This window comes from Saccostrea echinata, unplaced genomic scaffold (genome assembly GCF_033153115.1).
Source record: "Saccostrea echinata isolate AGI-Se365-2 ecotype Australia unplaced genomic scaffold, CSIRO_AGI_Sech_v1 ptg000009l, whole genome shotgun sequence".
Classification (NCBI taxonomy): Eukaryota; Metazoa; Mollusca; class Bivalvia; order Ostreida; family Ostreidae; genus Saccostrea; species Saccostrea echinata.
Window position 1 is genome coordinate 22,419,115 of NW_026889758.1, and position 22,999 is coordinate 22,442,113.

A 22,999-nucleotide genomic window follows, 5' to 3' on the forward strand; every position below is an offset into this window, starting at 1 on the left:
TTAATTTTAGATGTAGTCGTTTGATACCAACAGCATTCAGTTGGAAACAACCACAATTTCAACCTATAAATGCAATTGGGTGTTATGTATTTTTGGACTCTTTTAATAAGTGCTTGGATACAGTTTCAAACAATGCCAAGGATTTGCTCGATACTGAAACAGTAAATTACAGAGAAGGCATAAAGTTTGTATACAGATCTGTGGGAAATTAATTGGGAAATTATTTTCATATTTGTAGGTTGTATTCAAAAGTGAACTCATAAAAAATTATTAATAATACAATATTTGTTCACAAAAAATTTAAAAGCATACAATTGACATTCATATGGCATAAAAGAATAATTTAGTGCTTAAAATCAGAAGAATTATGCCAAAAGCAGAAGGGTACTTAGTAGGCAGGTCTGTATCTGATGTACACCACTTGGAACAGTTTCAAGCTACATGTTACCTGCTCTGTGTTATACCCATGTTTCTCTTTTGCAATGTTGACATACTCATCAACTAAAAGCAAATCAAACAGAAATAATTAAAATAACATTTTAAAATTCTATGAGATTTTTAGTACATGTACTTTTCTGGAGAATATTAGATTCTAATAATAGTAAAGTTAGTTACTCACCTTTTCCATCTGAGAGATCTATTGCTGGAGCCCATACAAGGATGGCATCATTCCTAGGATCTGGCTTAATCTCTAATTGTAAGATACAGATAGAAAATTTGACAATTCATATAATTTTTTAGAATTTCTTTTCTCTCCTTATTTTTGAATAAACTGACCTGGTTTGTACTCTGGAACTTTAGCCTGATAGTCATTCCCTACACGCATTCCACCTCCCTCTGAAAATGATATGATTTTTAAAGCAATGATACTGTTTTAAGTTTTAAAACCCTTTAATGACATATAAATTATTTCTACATGGAAAGAAAAAATAAATTACACCTCATGTTCTCAACAGGAACAATAACTTAGCTCTTCCTTGGGACAAATAAAGGTGCAAATTTGAAATTTCCCATTTCAATACATTTTTGAGTTACTGCACAGATAGCAAAACAAGCTATGCCCTTTCACCCCAAGATCTGAAAAGTAGTCTCAGCAAAGCTCTTGATCAGACCATTTTAAATATTACAATTTTTAGTGATTCAAATTTTTATCCATTTTCAGTCAACTTATCCCATACTAAACCTAAGGGAACTGCATTTTTTAAAAGGTTCAGTACCCAGAACAATTAAGCAAGATGTCTTGGTTAGCAAAATATATTTCTAAGCACTTTCAATCTTGGCCCCACCCTGAGGCAGGAACCCGTTAACTCGAGACATGTGATTTTTAATTGGAAGTGATAGTATACGTTTGGTACACAATTTTTCAAAACGCCATTCATGAGATAAGAACTTTTTTTAAAAATATAATTCTATTTTGAAGTGTAGTCCCAACCTTGAGCATGAATCTTAATACAGGAGTTAAAATTTCCCAGAAGCAACATGTGGGACCAACTAATTCTGGATTTGGACTCGTTAATAAGAAGTGCTTGAAGACTTTGGGACTTATAGAATATTTTTAAACATATAAAAAAAAAAACATTTTTTCCCCAAATTTGTAAGGGATATATTGTAGATTCAGAGTAGGGCTTTTATACAACTGAAGAGTGACCAATGGACATTATTGGCAATGCTCCTGTATGGTGGTCTTTAACCTCTCTATTGCTTATATGTACACAATGTAGCCTGGCAGATGGTTCCATTGGATGTGTCAAAGAAAAATTAATGCTTGTACCGAGGATGTGTACAATATGAACAATCCTCAGCTGTTGTTACAGACCTGCCTTCCCTTTTTATTGCAGAGGAATAATATGAATCCTCATTTTGGTGGAATTTCAGACATAGGCACAATTCTTCATATTGTCCTATTTTGAATGTCTCACTGTGATTCTATATAATCTAAATCAGACTCAGTGTTGTACATTATATGATAATTAAGAATGAAAAAAATTATTTTCAAATCATTTACCGACATAATTTAAATTCTCTGTTCTGTAAAACAATAAAAATATCCCCATCCTTACACCCATACATGTCTTAACTATTCACTCTTAATGACGTATTTAGTCAATAGCTTGCAATCACAACTAATTCAATCTTTTGGTGGTATTACTATCACGTATCATTAAAATCATTTAAGTACATGATGAATTTACATCTGCTTCCTCTTCCAAATTCTTTGGAATGCACTGTGTTTAGGTTTGGAAGCCATATTAGTTACGATAAAACATTTTCTACATTGCACTCTTAGAGAACTTTAGTTCCCTTGATAAAGACAGTGTTTTACAGATCTTGTCTATGAACATTAATAAGTCATACTTGAACTCAAAAGCAAGTCGTCCATAACAAAAAATCCTAAATAACCTAATTAAGCAAGACATTTTAAAAGTGTAAGATAACTTTTTATGGCGTAATAGACTAATAGCATAATCTAATGATAAAATAAAAGCAGAAGAATTAAATAAGCCAAGAGCTTAAGATTAGGCAGGTATTATGCACATTTAGAGACTTTATTCATGGTGTAGTGGTCACTGAATGTCTCTGGTTTTATTTGGCAGTTTTGTTTCAGAAACAAAACGGAAAAGGTCCTAGGATAAACTCCTCCACCACTTGGCATGCATAAGAATTGGTCCCAAGCTTGTTCGTCTTTTTTCTAATGTGTATATTATATTTTTTTATATAAAAATTCAATGAATTGATCGTTTATTGTAAAACAAAAATCTGCCATTCAGCAAGCTCCAATAATAACCTTCAACTGAGTTAAATCTATCCCCCCCCCCCCCTCCCCTCCCCAACCTTGATATTACCAATTAAAAGCACTTAATGCAAGATATTTGAAATTCAAATATCTTAAATGATTTGATCAATGATTAATGACCTTTAAAAACAAGAAGAAGAAAAAATGGCATCAAAAATTTACATTGAAAGGGATATATAGCAACAGCTGTACAAGAGTTGCCTTTCCTTCATGTATAACATTATATACTTTTCAAAGTTTTTTCTCATATACTTATAAATATCTGAACTGTTACATAAGAATTATTTAAGCCATCAATTTTTATCGCTATTTTTTAGCAGAGCAAATTTTATAAGAAGGCCAAGACCTAAAAAATATTTTCTTGAACACTTTAACATAAACAATGAAAGCTGACAAGGACGACAACTCACCATGATCGGAATCATCGCTGCTTTCGTCTGATTCGTTAGGACTAGAACATCGAGATCGTCTTCCATTCCTAATATCAACAAGATTTTTCTCGGCCATAACCATCATAAAATAGGTTATTAAAATTGACCACAAAAAGAAAAAGATCCGTTCCCCACTTTGTCTCTGCAAAAGTGTTGGTTCTGAGGCACCTTACTAATTCTTCCGGCAATGACAAAATAGAACCATATCCGTTATGCCAAAACCTTATTATCCTTCAGTAAAGAAATGTGTAATTGTAATATTTATTCTGAAAATACAGCTACAGATATCATGATATTTTAAATTTGCATATAAACTAGAATTATTCAATATTTGATAAATTTTGTATTCATGCGCCAAAGCAAGTCCGAACTTATTTTGTTAATACCGTATAATTTCGACATTATATTGTTGATCGTGCCCTCTGTGCTTCCATATGTATAATTTTTCTTTTTTCAATAATTTAAAGAAAGTGTTTTGAAATTTTGGGGAGAGAACACGAAAAAAATAAATCACAAATGTTGATTTTACAGTCTTTCAATCAGTGGTCAAGAGGACGGGTTTGTTTTTTTTCACTACATCGTTCGTAGAATTTTTATACAAGATACACTGAAAAAAGATTTGTTTGATATTGCGTGTTCATTATGAAGAATATTTGCATTGGAAAAATTTCATTAAGGAAATAGTTTCAATTAGTTTTCTTCAACTGGCGTTTTTGTCAACACTTTTGTGCCCCGTTTGGGCTGCCGTAGTAATCGTTTTACTCCGTTTTGTAGTCAAATGAAATGGCCATGCGACAAAAAATATGTTTTGAAGGGGAAAAATCATTTTATTACAAGTATTATTATTTTAATTCATTTAAACTGTGAATGGTCAGAGTTTCTGATTACATTCGATATGTATATACATGATGTGCCGAATGGCGAAGACACGTGTGTACAATCATGTAATCAAGCAACGTCAACGGATGTTTCTATTCCAGAGTTTAATCCTGTGTCATGCATCACTATTGTGTTTTCCTTTTTGATCTTCTAATCTAATGTTGACATTTATCCGCTATTAATGTACTATGCCCATGATCCCCGAAACCACGACTTTAATAAATGATTTGATCGAGGAACAAAAACTAGTCTTCATGTTTTTATAGTTTTTTTTTTTAAATTATATCATTTAAAGCACACCATCCCTCTGTTCACTGAAAATGAAATCAAATTTTGCAGTTACTCTTTGACGATTTTTCTAAAAGAAGTCTAATTTCTAAGTAAAACTCAGTGCAAATTAACATTTCAGCATATTAATTTGACAGAAAGCACCTTTCAACTTAATATAGTTTTATAAAGGAATATTTGTTTTAACCATATTTTATTTGAAAATGGCAAGCAGAAAATACGGGCAAGTAACTAGTACAGAAAATCAGAAAAAGATTCGGAATCAAGTTTTAAAAAACTAATACTAATCTTTTTCCTTATTAAGGACAGATGATAAAAAAAAAATGGATGCCTGGATTGGTATATATATTTTTGGACCTATTTTGATTGTAAATGATGAAAATAATAAATTTCTATATATTAAGAATTTGTAAACTTTCTATGATGTTCAAAATTCTTCCTTTCTGCAACTCTCCTTCTTAATCTGTAAAAATTTTCGTCACCTAAAATCACATTATTGTGAAACTTAGAATAAAAAATTAAAATCGGTTAAACTTATTTATTTCACTTGAAAATAAACATGACTTAATATGGCTCTAGCACCAACTGTTCTAAAGTTAAGACCAAGGTTAAAGTTTGGTAAGTTTTTGCAAAAGTGGGTCAAAATCCAAGTTCAAAGTCAAGAGGTCAAATATGTTGGTATAACAAAGGAACTAAGGTCTTGTCATAAGGAATACACATGTGAAATATGAAAACCATAACTCCAACCAATTAAAAGTCATGGTCAAGGTTAAAGTTTTTTTCAAAAGTAGGTAAAACTCCTAGGTCAAGGTCAAAAAGTCAAAGTTGTTGGTATCTAAAGTAAGGTATAGTCACAGGAAGTACACCTGTGAAGTTTGAAAGCTCTAGCACCAACTGTTCAAAAGTAAAGACCAAGATAAAAGTCTGATAAAATTTTGCAAGAGTGGATCAAACTCCAAGGTCAAATATAATGGTAGCTGCAGAATTGTAGCTCTCTGTTTGAGAAAATTCGGACAGACAAAGCTGTCATGATGGTACCCAAAAGAAAGGTCTTGTCACAAGAAATACACATGTGGAATATGAAAGCCATAGCTCCAACCAATCAAAAGTTATGGGCAATGTTAAACAGGCAGACAAACGGACAAGGCAAAAACTATATGCCCCCGAATCTTCGAAAACGGGGACATAAAAAATGAAACTATCGTTGAAAGAAGTTTTTTTATAATGTGTATCATCTTTTAGTTGGACGACTTATATTCAAATATTTTCATTTTAAATATGATATTTTATCAATATACGGAAACTTACCTTATAAACTGCATTTTGACATATATATATATACATGTACATGTCCATCAGATATACCTGTCCTTAAAAAAAAGGCTGACAAACCAGAGAACTTCTTGTACACATGTATGTCTTGTATTTAAAAAAAAGCTTGCAATTTCTTTTGTTGGACTTATTTCGCTTTTTTTTTTCTTCATAAAACGGGCTATCGAATTCTTTTTTTTTACTGAAAAATTCTGAAGTCATTTCACTTCTGATTTGTCACTTCGCTCTAGTATACTTGCATTAAAAAAAAATCATTTCATCAGCGTCGGTGAGTATTTTAAAAAATGTATTATTTAATTCTATTTTATTTAATTTTAGAGGGATGGGGCTGCCCCCTTCTAAATCTGCGAGTGTCTTCAGCAAGGACTAACGATCACAGTGCGTCCAACTAATTTCAGGCTCGTAGCAACGGTTTCAAAAAGGGAGGACTTTAAAAAATCTTACAAGTAGGAAAAAAATTAGACTTTCCATAAATGAGAAATGAGAGGGACAACTTCCCAAAACAATGTGACAAGAAAGAAAAACACTGCTCAACTTAACCTTACAGCAACAAAAAGTGTGTGTGTGTTCGCGGGGGATGGGGGGGGGGGCAACCAGCATCTAATTGAATATTTACTATAGCAAAATACCGTATAGTCAGAAAAAAGTGGAGCCCCCCCCCCCCCCCCCCCGTTCTACGGACCCGAATTCTTACCTTTTACCTACACATAAAAGTCATCCGCTGATTTAAACTTTGAAGGTATCGATAAACACAATCGATTACAAAGATAAGGTAGATTTTATTTATTTATCTATTTTATTTTATTATTTGTTTACTTATTTATTCCTTGGTCGACATATCTATGCACTTTCGGTAAAATTTTAAATTCGGTAAAATTATTTTTAAAAAAAAGAGAGATCTTTGATTCGTTTACATTTCCGCAACCCGTGTTCTATAGACATGGAATTCCTGTGTTAATAATTTGATAAATGTATATATCGTGCTAATCAGGCAAGTAGTACTCACCGTTCTCAGTTGAAAGGGGGAGACTAAATCGTTCACAAGCAAAATAAAAAAAAAAAAGGAAAATTGTCCATACTCGAGAATATTCAATTTCGTTGGTTAGATCGAGGGGTTTGTTCCAACTTTTTTCAACAAGAAAAATCTTGAATACAATTAACATAGGAGGTGCAAAAAAAAGTGGGGGGGGGGCTTACAATCTTAATATTAAATTAACAGTAAAGTTTTATCTTCGAAAAATGAGAGGTGCCCCCCTCCCCCCCCCCCCCTCCCCGTACTACGGTCTTTCTTGAAGAAGACGAGCAATCCGGATTTTAAATGTGTGTTTTGAGAGACTTTTCACTTTAACTTCTTACATTTACTTCCTTTCTTAAGGAACCCGCGACTGAAAATGCAAGGCCGAGTTTTATCTGTTTTTTCTTGACCAGAGCACAGAAAATTTGACCATCATAAGAAAACGAAGTAGAACAAGATGTAAAACATCTAGTATTGACAACACCTTTCCGTTTGTCATGCAATTAGTTAAATTGTTTGTCATCTTCCTGTCTTTGGTTCACTGACGAGAAATTTCTTTCTTGGACGCGACAATTACCTGCGTAAACAAAAATGGACGGATCAGGACAGAACTTTGCTTCCTATGGGAGTGGACTTACTCCCCAGCACCAACAGGTAGGCTGGTAGGCTTAATTAAAGTTCATGAATACTTACCACAGGCACATGACCATATCCTACACTTGACGTATGAATGGTGTAACCCCACTCACCCAACTTATGAGATTTTTTAGACACTATAACCATAGATATATAGCTTGAATTGCTTGCTATATAGCTTGAATTAGCTTTATTAAGCTATTCAGAATAGATTAATACAGAGCTCCAGATAATTCTTTTTGCCCAAAGTGTATTTACTCCCTGAATTTCAAATCAATGCAGATTTTGATTTTCAGCAAATGATTTAATAACATTTAGGTAATATATTAATGTTATGACCTCTTTGGTGATTTTGAGCTTGATATTGAAATAAAGGTATTGTAGAATAGGAAAGAAAAAACTAAAATGACAGTTCCTGCATTTATGTCAATAAAACTTTTAAATTGCCAACAATACTTTTTGCTAAAACTGAAAACATTTCTTTTGGACAAGGAAGATCATCATACTTGCCAACTTTTGAAAATTTCCTTGGGGGAGATTGCCCATAACGACATTTTTCAAAGTTCTAAATTTACGGCATTTTGTTGTGAAAATAAGTATTTGTTGTTTTTTTTTAAATATCAGTCTAATACCTTGTATCATATATTACCACTACTTCTTAGTGTTTTCTTCTCTATCAACTTCAACAAAAACACAATATTATTTGAAATTTAAAAAAGAAAATTTTAATCAAAATTAGGGAAGTTTCTAGTATGCCGGTCCCCAGAATCACGCGATTGCGCATGAGCAGTTATTTCCCTTGCCGTTGCTATGCAGAATGTAAACAAACCGCCATTTTCCCCTCGCTTCAACAAAACGCATTCGATCGAGTGATTAGGGTTAGGGTATATTGTTTTAAGATTGGAACTGTTTTATAAATCCACTCTTAAATCTTCCTGACTTTGGGCTAATTCATGTAATTTTTGCTTACAAAAGGCACTGCCAAGTGCCTTTTGTGACCAAAAACTTGCATGAATCAGCCTAATGTTGAACCGTGCCGATATACCATCTTATAGGAGTAAAGCATGAAACATGCAAAACTTAAACAGACCGTTAATTAAATATGGCATTGTATGCGATCTACGAATTAGGGTTAGTGTATATATAGCTCGGATATTGTAACTGTTTTATATTCACCCATGCTCGCATCTATACCACTTTGGGCTTATTCATGCAATTTTTGCTTACAAAGAACAGGAAAGTTTTGCGAAACTTGGATGAATTAGCCTTGGTCTAATGTTGAAACATGCCCGATATTGTGCGCTAAGTTTTGGCAAGTAATTGGTAAAAGCGACTTACCGTTTACTTAAGCTCGATATCCTAACCTCCTAATGTCCATATTCAGAATATTTTTTTCTTTCAAATCAATGGTGATGCACAATTCAATCAACCAATTACTAGTAATTAGTTATCACTTGTTAAATCCCTGCATTTCTCACAAAAATCTCGCAATTTTAGTAGCATTTCACTTTGAGTCCTATCAGCTACTTCTTCATCAGTCTTCATTACGTCAAAACACAAGTGACGCACGTCATGAATATTTATGAGATTACGTCAAAAACTGATCATGTGACCACATTCCTAAACAACGCAAAATGGAGTTTTATCTACTAAACAAGTACGTTATTTTACGAAACCTTTTAATTCTCATTTAAAAAACTGTGTTTAAAAACCAGTTTTTTAAACCCAATTTTTCACAAGGAACACGATTTTTGGCTCAATTTTGCGATTTGTGGCCTTTTTTATCGATTTTGTCGATCGCTCACGCGATCGTATTATATTGTACACCGCCTTCGGTGGCACCTATTTTAGCGCCATATTTATAGGGACCGGTATACTAGAAGTGTTCCCAAAATTATTTAATATGTTAATATAAAGATAAACATTACCCCCCTGCCATAAGCAGTGTCATACACATACAGATTATTACATGGATAAGGATGTTAAACTTAGTTACAAATAAGCTATTATGCAAGTTACTAAAAGAGTTCATGCAGTTACTGTTTTTGTCTATTGGTAAATTACACATTTTATAAAGCTACTAAGTCACAGATAAATAATTTGTAATTTTTTTAAATCAAAGGGAATACTAAGAAGAAGTCACTTTTATATGTTTTCATACAAAGTCTGTAAAAGGCATGGTACGTCTTCTCCTTTCTAACTTTTTGTGAACCACTCCTGGAATTCTGCTTTAAAAAACTAACGGTTTGTACTTGCAGACCATAGTACCTATGTTGCAGACGTATCTTTTCAAGTTGGATTTTGGCATTGTCTTTTCCATGATCAATGACGTAGTTCGTAATTATAGTGAGAAATGCCGTATTTCCTAAACTTGAAAACCTTTTATTAACAGCTTATACGTATATTGTCAAATTTTGCTGTAAAGTGTGATCTCGTCATAAGTTTGTATCCTGTCGTGTGTATTTCTAAAATTTCCACATCTGGCATGATTGTCTAGGTTAATATACACTGTTAATGAGAATCGGGAGCAATTAAAACCACAGTAATGACTGGTTGCACAGTTGACACCTTGTTGATTACCTGTTATCAGCGGCAATAAACAGATATCTACCGATAAACATTCGAACTGTCAGAGACCAGAAGAGCTTATGCGATAGTAAGGTGTCCGTCTGTCTGTCTGTCCGTCCGTCTGTAAACAATTTTTCAAAATGCTACTCCTCCTACAGTTTTGGTCTGATTTCAATATAACTTGGCACACAAGTAGACTACACTAAGATACATAATTCTGTGTATCGGTTTTTGATTTCGATGAACAGTGTTGCCATGGTTACTAAAAATAGAAATTTCTGTGAAAAACATTCAAAATGCTACTCCTCCTACAGTTTTGATCTGATTTCAATATAACTTGGCACACAAGTAGACTATACTAAGATGCATAATTCTATATATCGGTTTTTGATTTCGATGAATGGTGTTGCCATGGTTACTAAAAATAGAAATTTCTGTGAAATACTTTCAAAATGCTACTCCTCCTACAGTTTTGATCTGATTTCAATATAACTTGGCACACAAGTAGACTACACTAAGATGCATAAATCTGTGTATTGGTTTTTGATTTCGATGAACGGTGTTGCCATGGTTACTAAAAATAGAAATTTCTGTGAAAAACATTCAAAATGCTACTCCTCCTACAGTTTTGATCTGATTTCAATATAACTGGGCACACTAGTAGACTATACTAAGATGCATAATTCTGTATATCGGTTTTTGATTTCGATGAATGGTGTTGCCATGGTTACTAAAAATAGAAATTTCTGTGAAATACTTTCAAAATGCTACTCCTCCTACAGTTTTGATCTGATTTCAATATAACTTGGCACACAAGTAGACTATACTAAGATGCATAAATCTGTTTATCGGTTTTTGATTTCGATGAACGGTGTTGCCATGGTTACTAAAAATAGAAATTTCTGTGAAATACTTTCAAAATGCTATTCCTCTTACAGTTTTGGTCTGATTTCAGTATAACTTGGCAAACAAGTAGACTACACTAAGATACATAATTCTTTATATTGATTTCTGATTTCGATGAACATTGTTGCCATGGTTACTAAAAATAGAAATTTTTTTGAAATACCTTCAAAATGCTACCCCTACAGTTTTGGTCTGATTTTAGTATTACTTAGCACACAAGTAAACTACACTAAGATGCATAATTCTCTGTACCAGTTTCGGATTTCGATGAACAGTGTTGCCATGGTTACTAAAAATAGAAATTTTCTTGAAATACTTTCAAAACGCTACTCCTCCTATACTTTTTGTCTGATTTCAGTATAATGTGGCATACAGGTAGATTACAGAGATACATAATTGGTGTTATTTTTTTTTGATTTTGTTGAATGATGTTGCCATGGTAACTTAAATCAAAATTTTTGTAAAATTGTTTTAAAAGGCTACTCCTCCTACAGTTTTAGTCTGATATAATAATAAATCTTGCCACAAAAGAGACTTAACCAAGGATCATTATTCTATTTATTGCTGTTGCAAAGTTTCAAGTCCAAGTGCTACTTTTATCTTCCTTTATAAATACAACCAGTAGAGCTACAGTCTCGTCAGAGACTTCTGGTTTGTATTGAAATGAACAAAACATTTCTTCACATATAAGAATAATTTATTCAAAGAAGTTGTACCTGTTGTAAAAGAAAATAATTTTACACAAGTGGTGTTAATTATTATGTATTGAATATTTATATTAATATCTAGCATATTTATATTTATATATTTGACCCAAAATGTGAAGTAAACAAAGAAAAACATAAGTCAGAATTGTTTGCAATATTTCGATATTTCTTCATACGTATCGATATGCGTATCATCCTCACATTGAATCGATATTATCGATTTCTCAATATATCGTCCCAGCCCTAGATGAACCCATCAGAAGAAACGTTATACATGTATATCAACTGTCCTACTTAACAGAGAACTCCAGAGAATCTAAGGGAGCTCTCAATTGGTAAATTTAAATACATGTTATGTGTGATGTCTCTCTACAGCAAGTTATTTATTGAATTGGTCTTGAAATAAAACAGATCTTGTTTTTTAGCTCTACTGGTCAGAGACCAGAAGAGCTTATGCGATAGTAAGGTGTCCGTCGTCCGTCCGTCTATCTGTCTGTCTGTCCGTCCGTCTGTAAACAATTTTTCAAAATGCTACTCCTCCTACAGTTTTGGTCTGATTTCAATATTACTTGGCACACAAGTAGACCACACTAAGATACATAATTCTGTATATCGGTTTTTGATTTCGATGAACAGTGTTGCCATGGTTACTAAAAATAGAAATTTCTGTGAAAAACATTCAAAATGCTACTCCTCCTACAGTTTTGATCTGATTTCAATATAACTTGGCACACAAGTAGACTATACTAAGATACATAATTCTGTGTATTGGTTTTTGATTTCGATGAACGGTGTTGCCATGGTTACTAAAAATAGAAATTTCTGTGAAATACATTCAAAATGCTACTCCTCCTACAATTTTAGTCTGATTTCAATATTACTTGGCACACAAGTAGACTACACTAAGATACATAATTCTGTATATCGGTTTTTGATTTCGATGAACGGTGTTGCCATGGTTACTAAAAATAGAAATTTCTGTGAAATACTTTCAAAATGCTACCCCTCCTACAGTTTTGATCTGATTTCAATATAACTTGGCACACAAATAGACTATAATAAGATACATAATTCTGTGTATCAGTTTTTGATTTCAATGAACGGTGTTTCCATGGTTACTAAAAATAGAAATTTCTGTGAAATACTTTCAAAATGCTACTCCTCTTACAGTTTTGGTCTGATTTCAGTATAACTTGGCAAACAAGTAGACTACACTAAGATACATAATTCTTTATATTGATTTTCTGATTTCGATGAACATTGTTGCCATGGTTACTAAAAATAGAAATTTCCTTGAAATACCTTCAAAATGCTACCCCTACAGTTTTGGTCTGATTTTAGTATTACTTAGCACACAAGTAAACTACACTAAGATACATAATTCTCTGTACCAGTTTCAGATTTCGATGAACAGTGTTGCCATGGTTACTAAAAATATAAATTTTCTTGAAATACTTTTAAAACGCTACTCCTCCTACACTTTTTTGTCTGATTTCAGTATAATGTAGCGTACAAGTAGAGTACAGAGATACATAATTGGTGTTATTGTTTTTTGATTTTGTTGAATGATGTTGCCATGGTTACTTAAATCAAAATTTCTGTAAAATTGTTTTAAAAGGCTACTCCTCCTACAGTTTTAGTCTGATATAATAATAAATCTTGCCACAAAAGAGACTAAACTAAGGATCATTATTCTATTTATTGCTGTTGCAAAGTTTCAAGTCCAAGTGCTACTTTTATCTTCCTTTATAAATACAACCAGTAGAGCTACAGTCTCGTCAGAGACTTCTGGTTTTTCCTATATGGTTTTAATATGGTCTCCTCTGCTTTTTAACACATCATGTACTCTTTGATAGCATTGCCGTATAAACTTTTTTTTGTCTGGCTAGTGTGACATTGTTTTTATTATGTATTACAACCGTTTCAATATCATCTTACATAGATGACACAAGCTTTGTTTTTATTATGTACAGTGCGGACTCGTTATTACGGTGACGGTTTTATAAGATAAAACGCTTATTACGTTGTAAATTCAAAGCACAAAACCATTTCTTAACAAATCTATACAAAATAGAACCGTTTATTACGATGTCCTAAAATGCCGGGACTCGGTATTACGATGTAAAAATTCTGTCCAAAATTTTTTTTCACTCCGTGTTTATTCAGTGTTGATCGACGGTAGACACTTAAGGAGACGCTAAATAAACATTGAAACACTTGTGCTCTGACAGAGTGTTAACTTGCAGGGCCGTTAGGTGATTAGTGACGCTTGACTGCACACACCTTGACTGTTCTAGCGAGGTCAGCAGAACTGGAGACATCGTGTCAAAGCCATTGTTAAACAATTAAATTTAAATTGTTTATTTATAAACGTAGTCTCTAGTTTATCTATGTCTGTAAAGTTTATTTTATCTTTTATACTTTGGTTAATAAATAAAATTAATTTATTAAATAAAAGGTTACATTTAATCTTGTGCATGTATGTTAAACACGTATTGTGTAATTTCGTTTGCAATTAAATTGCGGTAATGGACAGCTTGGGTATCAAACATAATTTTGGCCAAATTTGAACTTCACTTACGTTTTAACAGCTTTGATTGTGGCTTGGACTACCTCACAGGTGTCAGCAGAAATACAAATCGATAATTGCTGAACTGCTAATTGAACTCTGTTCAGTAATTTAAAAAATTAAATTTATTTTGACATATAGCTTGTACGTTGTCAAATTCCGTCCTTAAATATGCCAGTCACACTCTTTCATCAGTTGTTCACTGCTGCTCTAAGCTCATTGAACACCCAAAAGCTCACTAAAAATTGTTGTTTTTATGTAGTAAACGACTATAAATTGAATATGAAGACGGCTTGTTGAATTTTTTACGAACGCATTATCTACAGAGTCAGAAACGAAAGTAAAAGTAAGGAAATGGCGGTAGATAAATGAAGATCCGATAGATCGCCGAAGTTTTTATAAGAAATATACGTATTTCTTTTAAAATGAAAGAAATAGAAGAAATATCACCATGAAGATATCTATTCAAGATAAGTTGTTAATAAATCATATATGTATTAGCGTTTTGATTAGGAATTAGAACAGAAGAAGGGAACAAAAAGGCAAAAATACACCTTCCACAAAAAAAAACAAACTTTCAAAACGATGTTTTAATGGATTTTATTGGGAACTTTTATTACGTTGCCCTCGGTATTACGATATTTTCCCGTGACAAAATGAACATCGTAATAACGAGACCGCACTGTATTACACTTGTTTCAATATCATCTTACATAGATGACACAAGCTTTTGTGTTTTGAAAGTAAATATGCCTATAGTGCATAGTCCTTTTATCTAAAGAAATAAATTTTTATCTAAATCTTTGAATTCCTCCCGAACTGAAAATCGTCGTCACCATTACTAGAATATTCCTGGTTATTAAAACGCTTTTAAATCAATATTTCATTTTGAGAAAAATCAAACACTGAGCTAACCTCAATTCATATTATTAGCTAAGTTGTCTTGTATTATTCAATCCATTGTACGAAGTTCTTTTGTAGTGTATTGCTTATTTACGAATGCTAATGCATAACTGTACACCCAATTTTAATTTTCAATGCATATTTCTGCAAATACGCACCTTATGTGGAGCTCTGTTAATAAAGCTATTTATATGCATTAGAAAAAAAGTCGCAAGTATTTGACTATTCATATATATATGTACTATAGATTATCAAAAAGCAACCCATATAAAGATAGTTCTAACATTGCAGTTTTTGAATACTTTTAAGGTTTTGCCAAAAGTCAAAATGTCCAAAAATTTATTTTTACAATAGCTCCAAAACTATGTGAGGTATAAGGTTAAAACTTTTACAGTTTATAAATATATCATTGATTAACAGATAGAAAGTATCACTTGTCAATGAAAACAAATATTTAAAAAAAAAAAAAAAATTTGAGAAAAAAAAAATTCAAAAAATGTGCATACTTAAAAAAAATGCACTTGCTTGATTCTGTACTTTACGCGAAAACCATCATTGCAGAAATAATATATGTTTATCAATGAAGGGCAAGTTGGACGTGAATGGTCTCTGAAAGGCTGCTATTGAAAGCATGACATGTATAAAGACAAGACCCCTATAAAACCCACCATTTGCAATGTATTTTCGGTTTCAGATCTTAACATTTGGACAAAATAAACAGGGAAAACAACTTTCCAGAGACTATCGAAGTCCAACTTGCCTTTCGTTGATAAACATATATTGTTTCTGCAATGATGGATTTCATTAAAAGTACGGAATTAATTTGGTGTTTTTTTTAAAAATATATGCATTTTTTTAAAAAGAATTTTTCTCGATAAATATTTTCTTAAAGTATTTGTTATCAAGTGATACTTTCTATCTGTTAATCAATGATATATTTATAAACTGTAAAAGTTTTAACTTTATAAACCACATAGTTTTGGAGCTATTGTAAAAATAAATTTTTGGACATATTGACCTTTGGCAAAACCTTAAGCAAAAGATGTTTTTCCATTGTTTGGATAACTGTACACCACCTTGTGTGCATTGAGGCATGTATAAGTATGATTGCTTCACTTTGTGCTGAATTATTACCAATCATCTTGTTGACCAGAATAGACTCCTTTATAAATTCATTTAAGAAGTAACTATGTGGTCACAAATCAATTGCTTTATATATATAGCCCCAGAACTTTTATAACTTTGAGTATAGAGTCTCTCAAGGAGATGCAATTTGATGACAGAGGGATTTTTACATTGTTTTCAGAAGAGTTCAAAGTTGAATACTATCACTGCACCAAGGTGCGACTTTTTGCAGGTCCAGCACAATCTCTTGATTTAGCTATATAGCTTGAAATAGCTATATAGCTTTATTAAACTATTCAAAATAGCTTGATAAAGCTATTTTTATACAGTTTTTCACAAAAATGTTTTTTGCAAGAAATAGACAAAAAGTCACAAGTATTTGACTATTCATATATGTACTATGGGCTAACGAAACAACAACCGAAATCAAAGATAGTTCTAACATTGCAGCATTTGAATACTTTTAAGCAAAAGATGTATTTCCATTGTTTGAGTAACTGTACACTACCTTGTGTGCGTTGAGGCATGGATAAGTATGATTGCTTCTCATTGTACTGAATTATTACCAATCAATTATCTTGTTGACCATAATTGGCCTCCTTTATAATTTCATTGCAGAAGTAACTGTATCAATTGCTTTATATAGCCTCAAAACATTTAGAACTTTGAGTACAAAGTCTCTTAAGGAGACTCAATTTGATGAGTGATTTTTACATGCATTATTTTCAGAAGAGTTCAAGGTTGAATATTATCACTGCACCAAGATGCGACTTTTTGTGGATGCTGAGAAAATAGCACATTTAAGAAAAAAGTGTGATAAAATAGCTAAATCAAGCTATTTTGAATAGCTTAATAAAGCTATATAGCTAAATCAAGCTATATAGCTAAATCAAGAGATAGTGCCAGACCTGTTTTGTACATGCTGAAAAAATAACACATTTAAGAAAAAAGTGTGATGAAATAGCTACTGTAGCAGACCTGTTGAATTTTGAAATCACTGTCAGACATTTGGTCTGACACAGTCAATTGTTCTGTCGGACTGGACAAAGTTTTGTCAGACCAGATACATGTACCTTATTTTGACACTGAGAAAATAAAATAAATAACTGCACCAAAATGCCCTTTGTTATTTTCAACAACCTTCAATCTCACAAGTTTCTTTTCTTAGGATAGAGAGTCTTTAATCAAAGACATAAATGACATGTTTTACGTCTTTGCTGTAACAGGGACATATATACAGTAGTATATAGGTCCCTGGCTGTAATAAATTTAATCGACCATCGTCATCATGCGGCCATTTCTTCTTTTTTGTGACATTCACGTACGCACCCCGATCCCGATCTTTTTAAAATTTGGGTCATGCTCAATTTTTTTCAAACAGTCATTTGGACCAACATTTTCTTGAAAGTTATCAGTCCAGACAATTTTTTTACCAGGCCTTACAGACAGGACCGACAGATTTTGACAAGTCTGCTGTAGATCACTTAATTTTTGCTAGATAGTCATAAACTCTTTGTTAGCAAGACAAAATTTTCACGAATCGTGTGTATTGCTCTATATAATATTTAGAAATACTAATATATGCAAGAATGAAATTTTCGCGAGCACTCTGTCTCGTGTTATTATGTGAAAATAAAGTTCTCACAAATAAAAAGTGATTTACAGTTAATCAAGTTATTCTGAATAGCTCTATAAAGCTATATAGCTAATTCAAGCTATATAGCTTAATCAAGAAATTGTGCTGGACCTGTATATAGCATATAACTGTATAACACCTTCATTCTGATATGATTTTCATTTATAGCTCTACTGGTCAGAGACCAGAAGAGCTTATGCAATAGTAAGTTGTCCGTCGTCCGTCCGTCTGTCTGTCCGTCTGTCTGTCTGTAAACAATTTTTCAAAATACTACTCCTCCGACAGTTTTGATTTGATTTCAGTATGACTTGGCACCCAAGTAGACTACACTAAGATACATAATTCTGTGTATCGGTTTTTGATTTCGATGAACGGTGTTGCCATGGTTACTTAAAATAGAAATTTCTGTGAAATACCTTCAAAATGCTAATCCTCCTACAGTTTTGGTCTGATTTCAATATAACTTGGCACACAAGTAGACTACACTAAGATACATAATTCTGTATATCGGTTTTTGATTTCGATGAACAGTGTTGCCATGGTTACTAAAAATAGAAATTTCTGTGAAAAACATTCAAAATGCTACTCCTCCTACAGTTTTGATCTGATTTCAATATAACTTGGCACACAAGTAGACTATACTAAGATACATAATTCTGTGTATTGGTTTTTGATTTCGATGAACGGTGTTGCCATGGTTACTAAAAATAGAAATTTCTGTGAAATACATTCAAAATGCTACTCCTCCTACAATTTTAGTCTGATTTCAATATTACTTGGCACACAAGTAGACTACACTAAGATACATAATTCTGTATATCGGTTTTTGATTTCGATGAACGGTGTTGCCATGGTTACTAAAAATAGAAATTTCTGTGAAATACTTTCAAAATGCTACCCCTCCTACAGTTTTGATCTGATTTCAATATAACTTGGCACACAAATAGACTATAATAAGATACATAATTCTGTGTATCAGTTTTTGATTTCAATGAACGGTGTTTCCATGGTTACTAAAAATAGAAATTTCTGTGAAATACTTTCAAAATGCTACTCCTCTTACAGTTTTGGTCTGATTTCAGTATAACTTGGCAAACAAGTAGACTACACTAAGATACATAATTCTTTATATTGATTTTCTGATTTCGATGAACATTGTTGCCATGGTTACTAAAAATAGAAATTTCCTTGAAATACCTTCAAAATGCTACCCCTACAGTTTTGGTCTGATTTTAGTATTACTTAGCACACAAGTAAACTACACTAAGATACATAATTCTCTGTACCAGTTTCAGATTTCGATGAACAGTGTTGCCATGGTTACTAAAAATATAAATTTTCTTGAAATACTTTTAAAACGCTACTCCTCCTACACTTTTTTGTCTGATTTCAGTATAATGTAGCGTACAAGTAGAGTACAGAGATACATAATTGGTGTTATTGTTTTTTGATTTTGTTGAATGATGTTGCCATGGTTACTTAAATCAAAATTTCTGTAAAATTGTTTTAAAAGGCTACTCCTCCTACAGTTTTAGTCTGATATAATAATAAATCTTGCCACAAAAGAGACTAAACTAAGGATCATTATTCTATTTATTGCTGTTGCAAAGTTTCAAGTCCAAGTGCTACTTTTATCTTCCTTTATAAATACAACCAGTAGAGCTACAGTCTCGTCAGAGACTTCTGGTTTTTCCTATATGGTTTTAATATGGTCTCCTCTGCTTTTTAACACATCATGTACTCTTTGATAGCATTGCCGTATAAACTTTTTTTTGTCTGGCTAGTGTGACATTGTTTTTATTATGTATTACAACCGTTTCAATATCATCTTACATAGATGACACAAGCTTTGTTTTTATTATGTACAGTGCGGACTCGTTATTACGGTGACGGTTTTATAAGATAAAACGCTTATTACGTTGTAAATTCAAAGCACAAAACCATTTCTTAACAAATCTATACAAAATAGAACCGTTTATTACGATGTCCTAAAATGCCGGGACTCGGTATTACGATGTAAAAATTCTGTCCAAAATTTTTTTTCACTCCGTGTTTATTCAGTGTTGATCGACGGTAGACACTTAAGGAGACGCTAAATAAACATTGAAACACTTGTGCTCTGACAGAGTGTTAACTTGCAGGGCCGTTAGGTGATTAGTGACGCTTGACTGCACACACCTTGACTGTTCTAGCGAGGTCAGCAGAACTGGAGACATCGTGTCAAAGCCATTGTTAAACAATTAAATTTAAATTGTTTATTTATAAACGTAGTCTCTAGTTTATCTATGTCTGTAAAGTTTATTTTATCTTTTATACTTTGGTTAATAAATAAAATTAATTTATTAAATAAAAGGTTACATTTAATCTTGTGCATGTATGTTAAACACGTATTGTGTAATTTCGTTTGCAATTAAATTGCGGTAATGGACAGCTTGGGTATCAAACATAATTTTGGCCAAATTTGAACTTCACTTACGTTTTAACAGCTTTGATTGTGGCTTGGACTACCTCACAGGTGTCAGCAGAAATACAAATCGATAATTGCTGAACTGCTAATTGAACTCTGTTCAGTAATTTAAAAAATTAAATTTATTTTGACATATAGCTTGTACGTTGTCAAATTCCGTCCTTAAATATGCCAGTCACACTCTTTCATCAGTTGTTCACTGCTGCTCTAAGCTCATTGAACACCCAAAAGCTCACTAAAAATTGTTGTTTTTATGTAGTAAACGACTATAAATTGAATATGAAGACGGCTTGTTGAATTTTTTACGAACGCATTATCTACAGAGTCAGAAACGAAAGTAAAAGTAAGGAAATGGCGGTAGATAAATGAAGATCCGATAGATCGCCGAAGTTTTTATAAGAAATATACGTATTTCTTTTAAAATGAAAGAAATAGAAGAAATATCACCATGAAGATATCTATTCAAGATAAGTTGTTAATAAATCATATATGTATTAGCGTTTTGATTAGGAATTAGAACAGAAGAAGGGAACAAAAAGGCAAAAATACACCTTCCACAAAAAAAAACAAACTTTCAAAACGATGTTTTAATGGATTTTATTGGGAACTTTTATTACGTTGCCCTCGGTATTACGATATTTTCCCGTGACAAAATGAACATCGTAATAACGAGACCGCACTGTATTACACTTGTTTCAATATCATCTTACATAGATGACACAAGCTTTTGTGTTTTGAAAGTAAATATGCCTATAGTGCATAGTCCTTTTATCTAAAGAAATAAATTTTTATCTAAATCTTTGAATTCCTCCCGAACTGAAAATCGTCGTCACCATTACTAGAATATTCCTGGTTATTAAAACGCTTTTAAATCAATATTTCATTTTGAGAAAAATCAAACACTGAGCTAACCTCAATTCATATTATTAGCTAAGTTGTCTTGTATTATTCAATCCATTGTACGAAGTTCTTTTGTAGTGTATTGCTTATTTACGAATGCTAATGCATAACTGTACACCCAATTTTAATTTTCAATGCATATTTCTGCAAATACGCACCTTATGTGGAGCTCTGTTAATAAAGCTATTTATATGCATTAGAAAAAAAGTCGCAAGTATTTGACTATTCATATATATATGTACTATAGATTATCAAAAAGCAACCCATATAAAGATAGTTCTAACATTGCAGTTTTTGAATACTTTTAAGGTTTTGCCAAAAGTCAAAATGTCCAAAAATTTATTTTTACAATAGCTCCAAAACTATGTGAGGTATAAGGTTAAAACTTTTACAGTTTATAAATATATCATTGATTAACAGATAGAAAGTATCACTTGTCAATGAAAACAAATATTTAAAAAAAAAAAAAAAATTTGAGAAAAAAAAAATTCAAAAAATGTGCATACTTAAAAAAAATGCACTTGCTTGATTCTGTACTTTACGCGAAAACCATCATTGCAGAAATAATATATGTTTATCAATGAAGGGCAAGTTGGACGTGAATGGTCTCTGAAAGGCTGCTATTGAAAGCATGACATGTATAAAGACAAGACCCCTATAAAACCCACCATTTGCAATGTATTTTCGGTTTCAGATCTTAACATTTGGACAAAATAAACAGGGAAAACAACTTTCCAGAGACTATCGAAGTCCAACTTGCCTTTCGTTGATAAACATATATTGTTTCTGCAATGATGGATTTCATTAAAAGTACGGAATTAATTTGGTGTTTTTTTTAAAAATATATGCATTTTTTTAAAAAGAATTTTTCTCGATAAATATTTTCTTAAAGTATTTGTTATCAAGTGATACTTTCTATCTGTTAATCAATGATATATTTATAAACTGTAAAAGTTTTAACTTTATAAACCACATAGTTTTGGAGCTATTGTAAAAATAAATTTTTGGACATATTGACCTTTGGCAAAACCTTAAGCAAAAGATGTTTTTCCATTGTTTGGATAACTGTACACCACCTTGTGTGCATTGAGGCATGTATAAGTATGATTGCTTCACTTTGTGCTGAATTATTACCAATCATCTTGTTGACCAGAATAGACTCCTTTATAAATTCATTTAAGAAGTAACTATGTGGTCACAAATCAATTGCTTTATATATATAGCCCCAGAACTTTTATAACTTTGAGTATAGAGTCTCTCAAGGAGATGCAATTTGATGACAGAGGGATTTTTACATTGTTTTCAGAAGAGTTCAAAGTTGAATACTATCACTGCACCAAGGTGCGACTTTTTGCAGGTCCAGCACAATCTCTTGATTTAGCTATATAGCTTGAAATAGCTATATAGCTTTATTAAACTATTCAAAATAGCTTGATAAAGCTATTTTTATACAGTTTTTCACAAAAATGTTTTTTGCAAGAAATAGACAAAAAGTCACAAGTATTTGACTATTCATATATGTACTATGGGCTAACGAAACAACAACCGAAATCAAAGATAGTTCTAACATTGCAGCATTTGAATACTTTTAAGCAAAAGATGTATTTCCATTGTTTGAGTAACTGTACACTACCTTGTGTGCGTTGAGGCATGGATAAGTATGATTGCTTCTCATTGTACTGAATTATTACCAATCAATTATCTTGTTGACCATAATTGGCCTCCTTTATAATTTCATTGCAGAAGTAACTGTATCAATTGCTTTATATAGCCTCAAAACATTTAGAACTTTGAGTACAAAGTCTCTTAAGGAGACTCAATTTGATGAGTGATTTTTACATGC

The 22,999-nt window shown here is 32.2% G+C and overlaps 2 protein-coding genes across 3 annotated transcripts in view; one reads left to right on the plus strand and one right to left on the minus strand.

Moving 5' to 3' along the window:
- Window positions 1-3,416, minus strand: part of LOC133182040 (REST corepressor 1-like) — an 18,833-nt gene extending 15,417 nt beyond the window's left edge. For both annotated transcript variants that reach the window (XM_061316745.1, XM_061316746.1), the window contains exons 1-4: window positions 3,205-3,416; window positions 778-837; window positions 620-691; window positions 449-501 (exon numbers count right to left, since the gene is read on the minus strand). In XM_061316745.1, coding sequence (XP_061172729.1) covers window positions 449-501; window positions 620-691; window positions 778-837; window positions 3,205-3,310 — 291 coding nt within the window. In that variant the 5' untranslated portion in view covers window positions 3,311-3,416. The remainder of the gene's footprint in view (window positions 1-448; window positions 502-619; window positions 692-777; window positions 838-3,204) is intronic.
- Window positions 3,417-7,123: 3,707 nt separating this feature from the next.
- Window positions 7,124-22,999, plus strand: part of LOC133182043 (TATA-box-binding protein-like) — a 48,396-nt gene continuing 32,520 nt past the window's right edge. Inside the window, exon 1 of the mRNA XM_061316750.1 lies at window positions 7,124-7,393. Coding sequence (XP_061172734.1) covers window positions 7,331-7,393 — 63 coding nt within the window. The 5' untranslated portion in view covers window positions 7,124-7,330. The remainder of the gene's footprint in view (window positions 7,394-22,999) is intronic.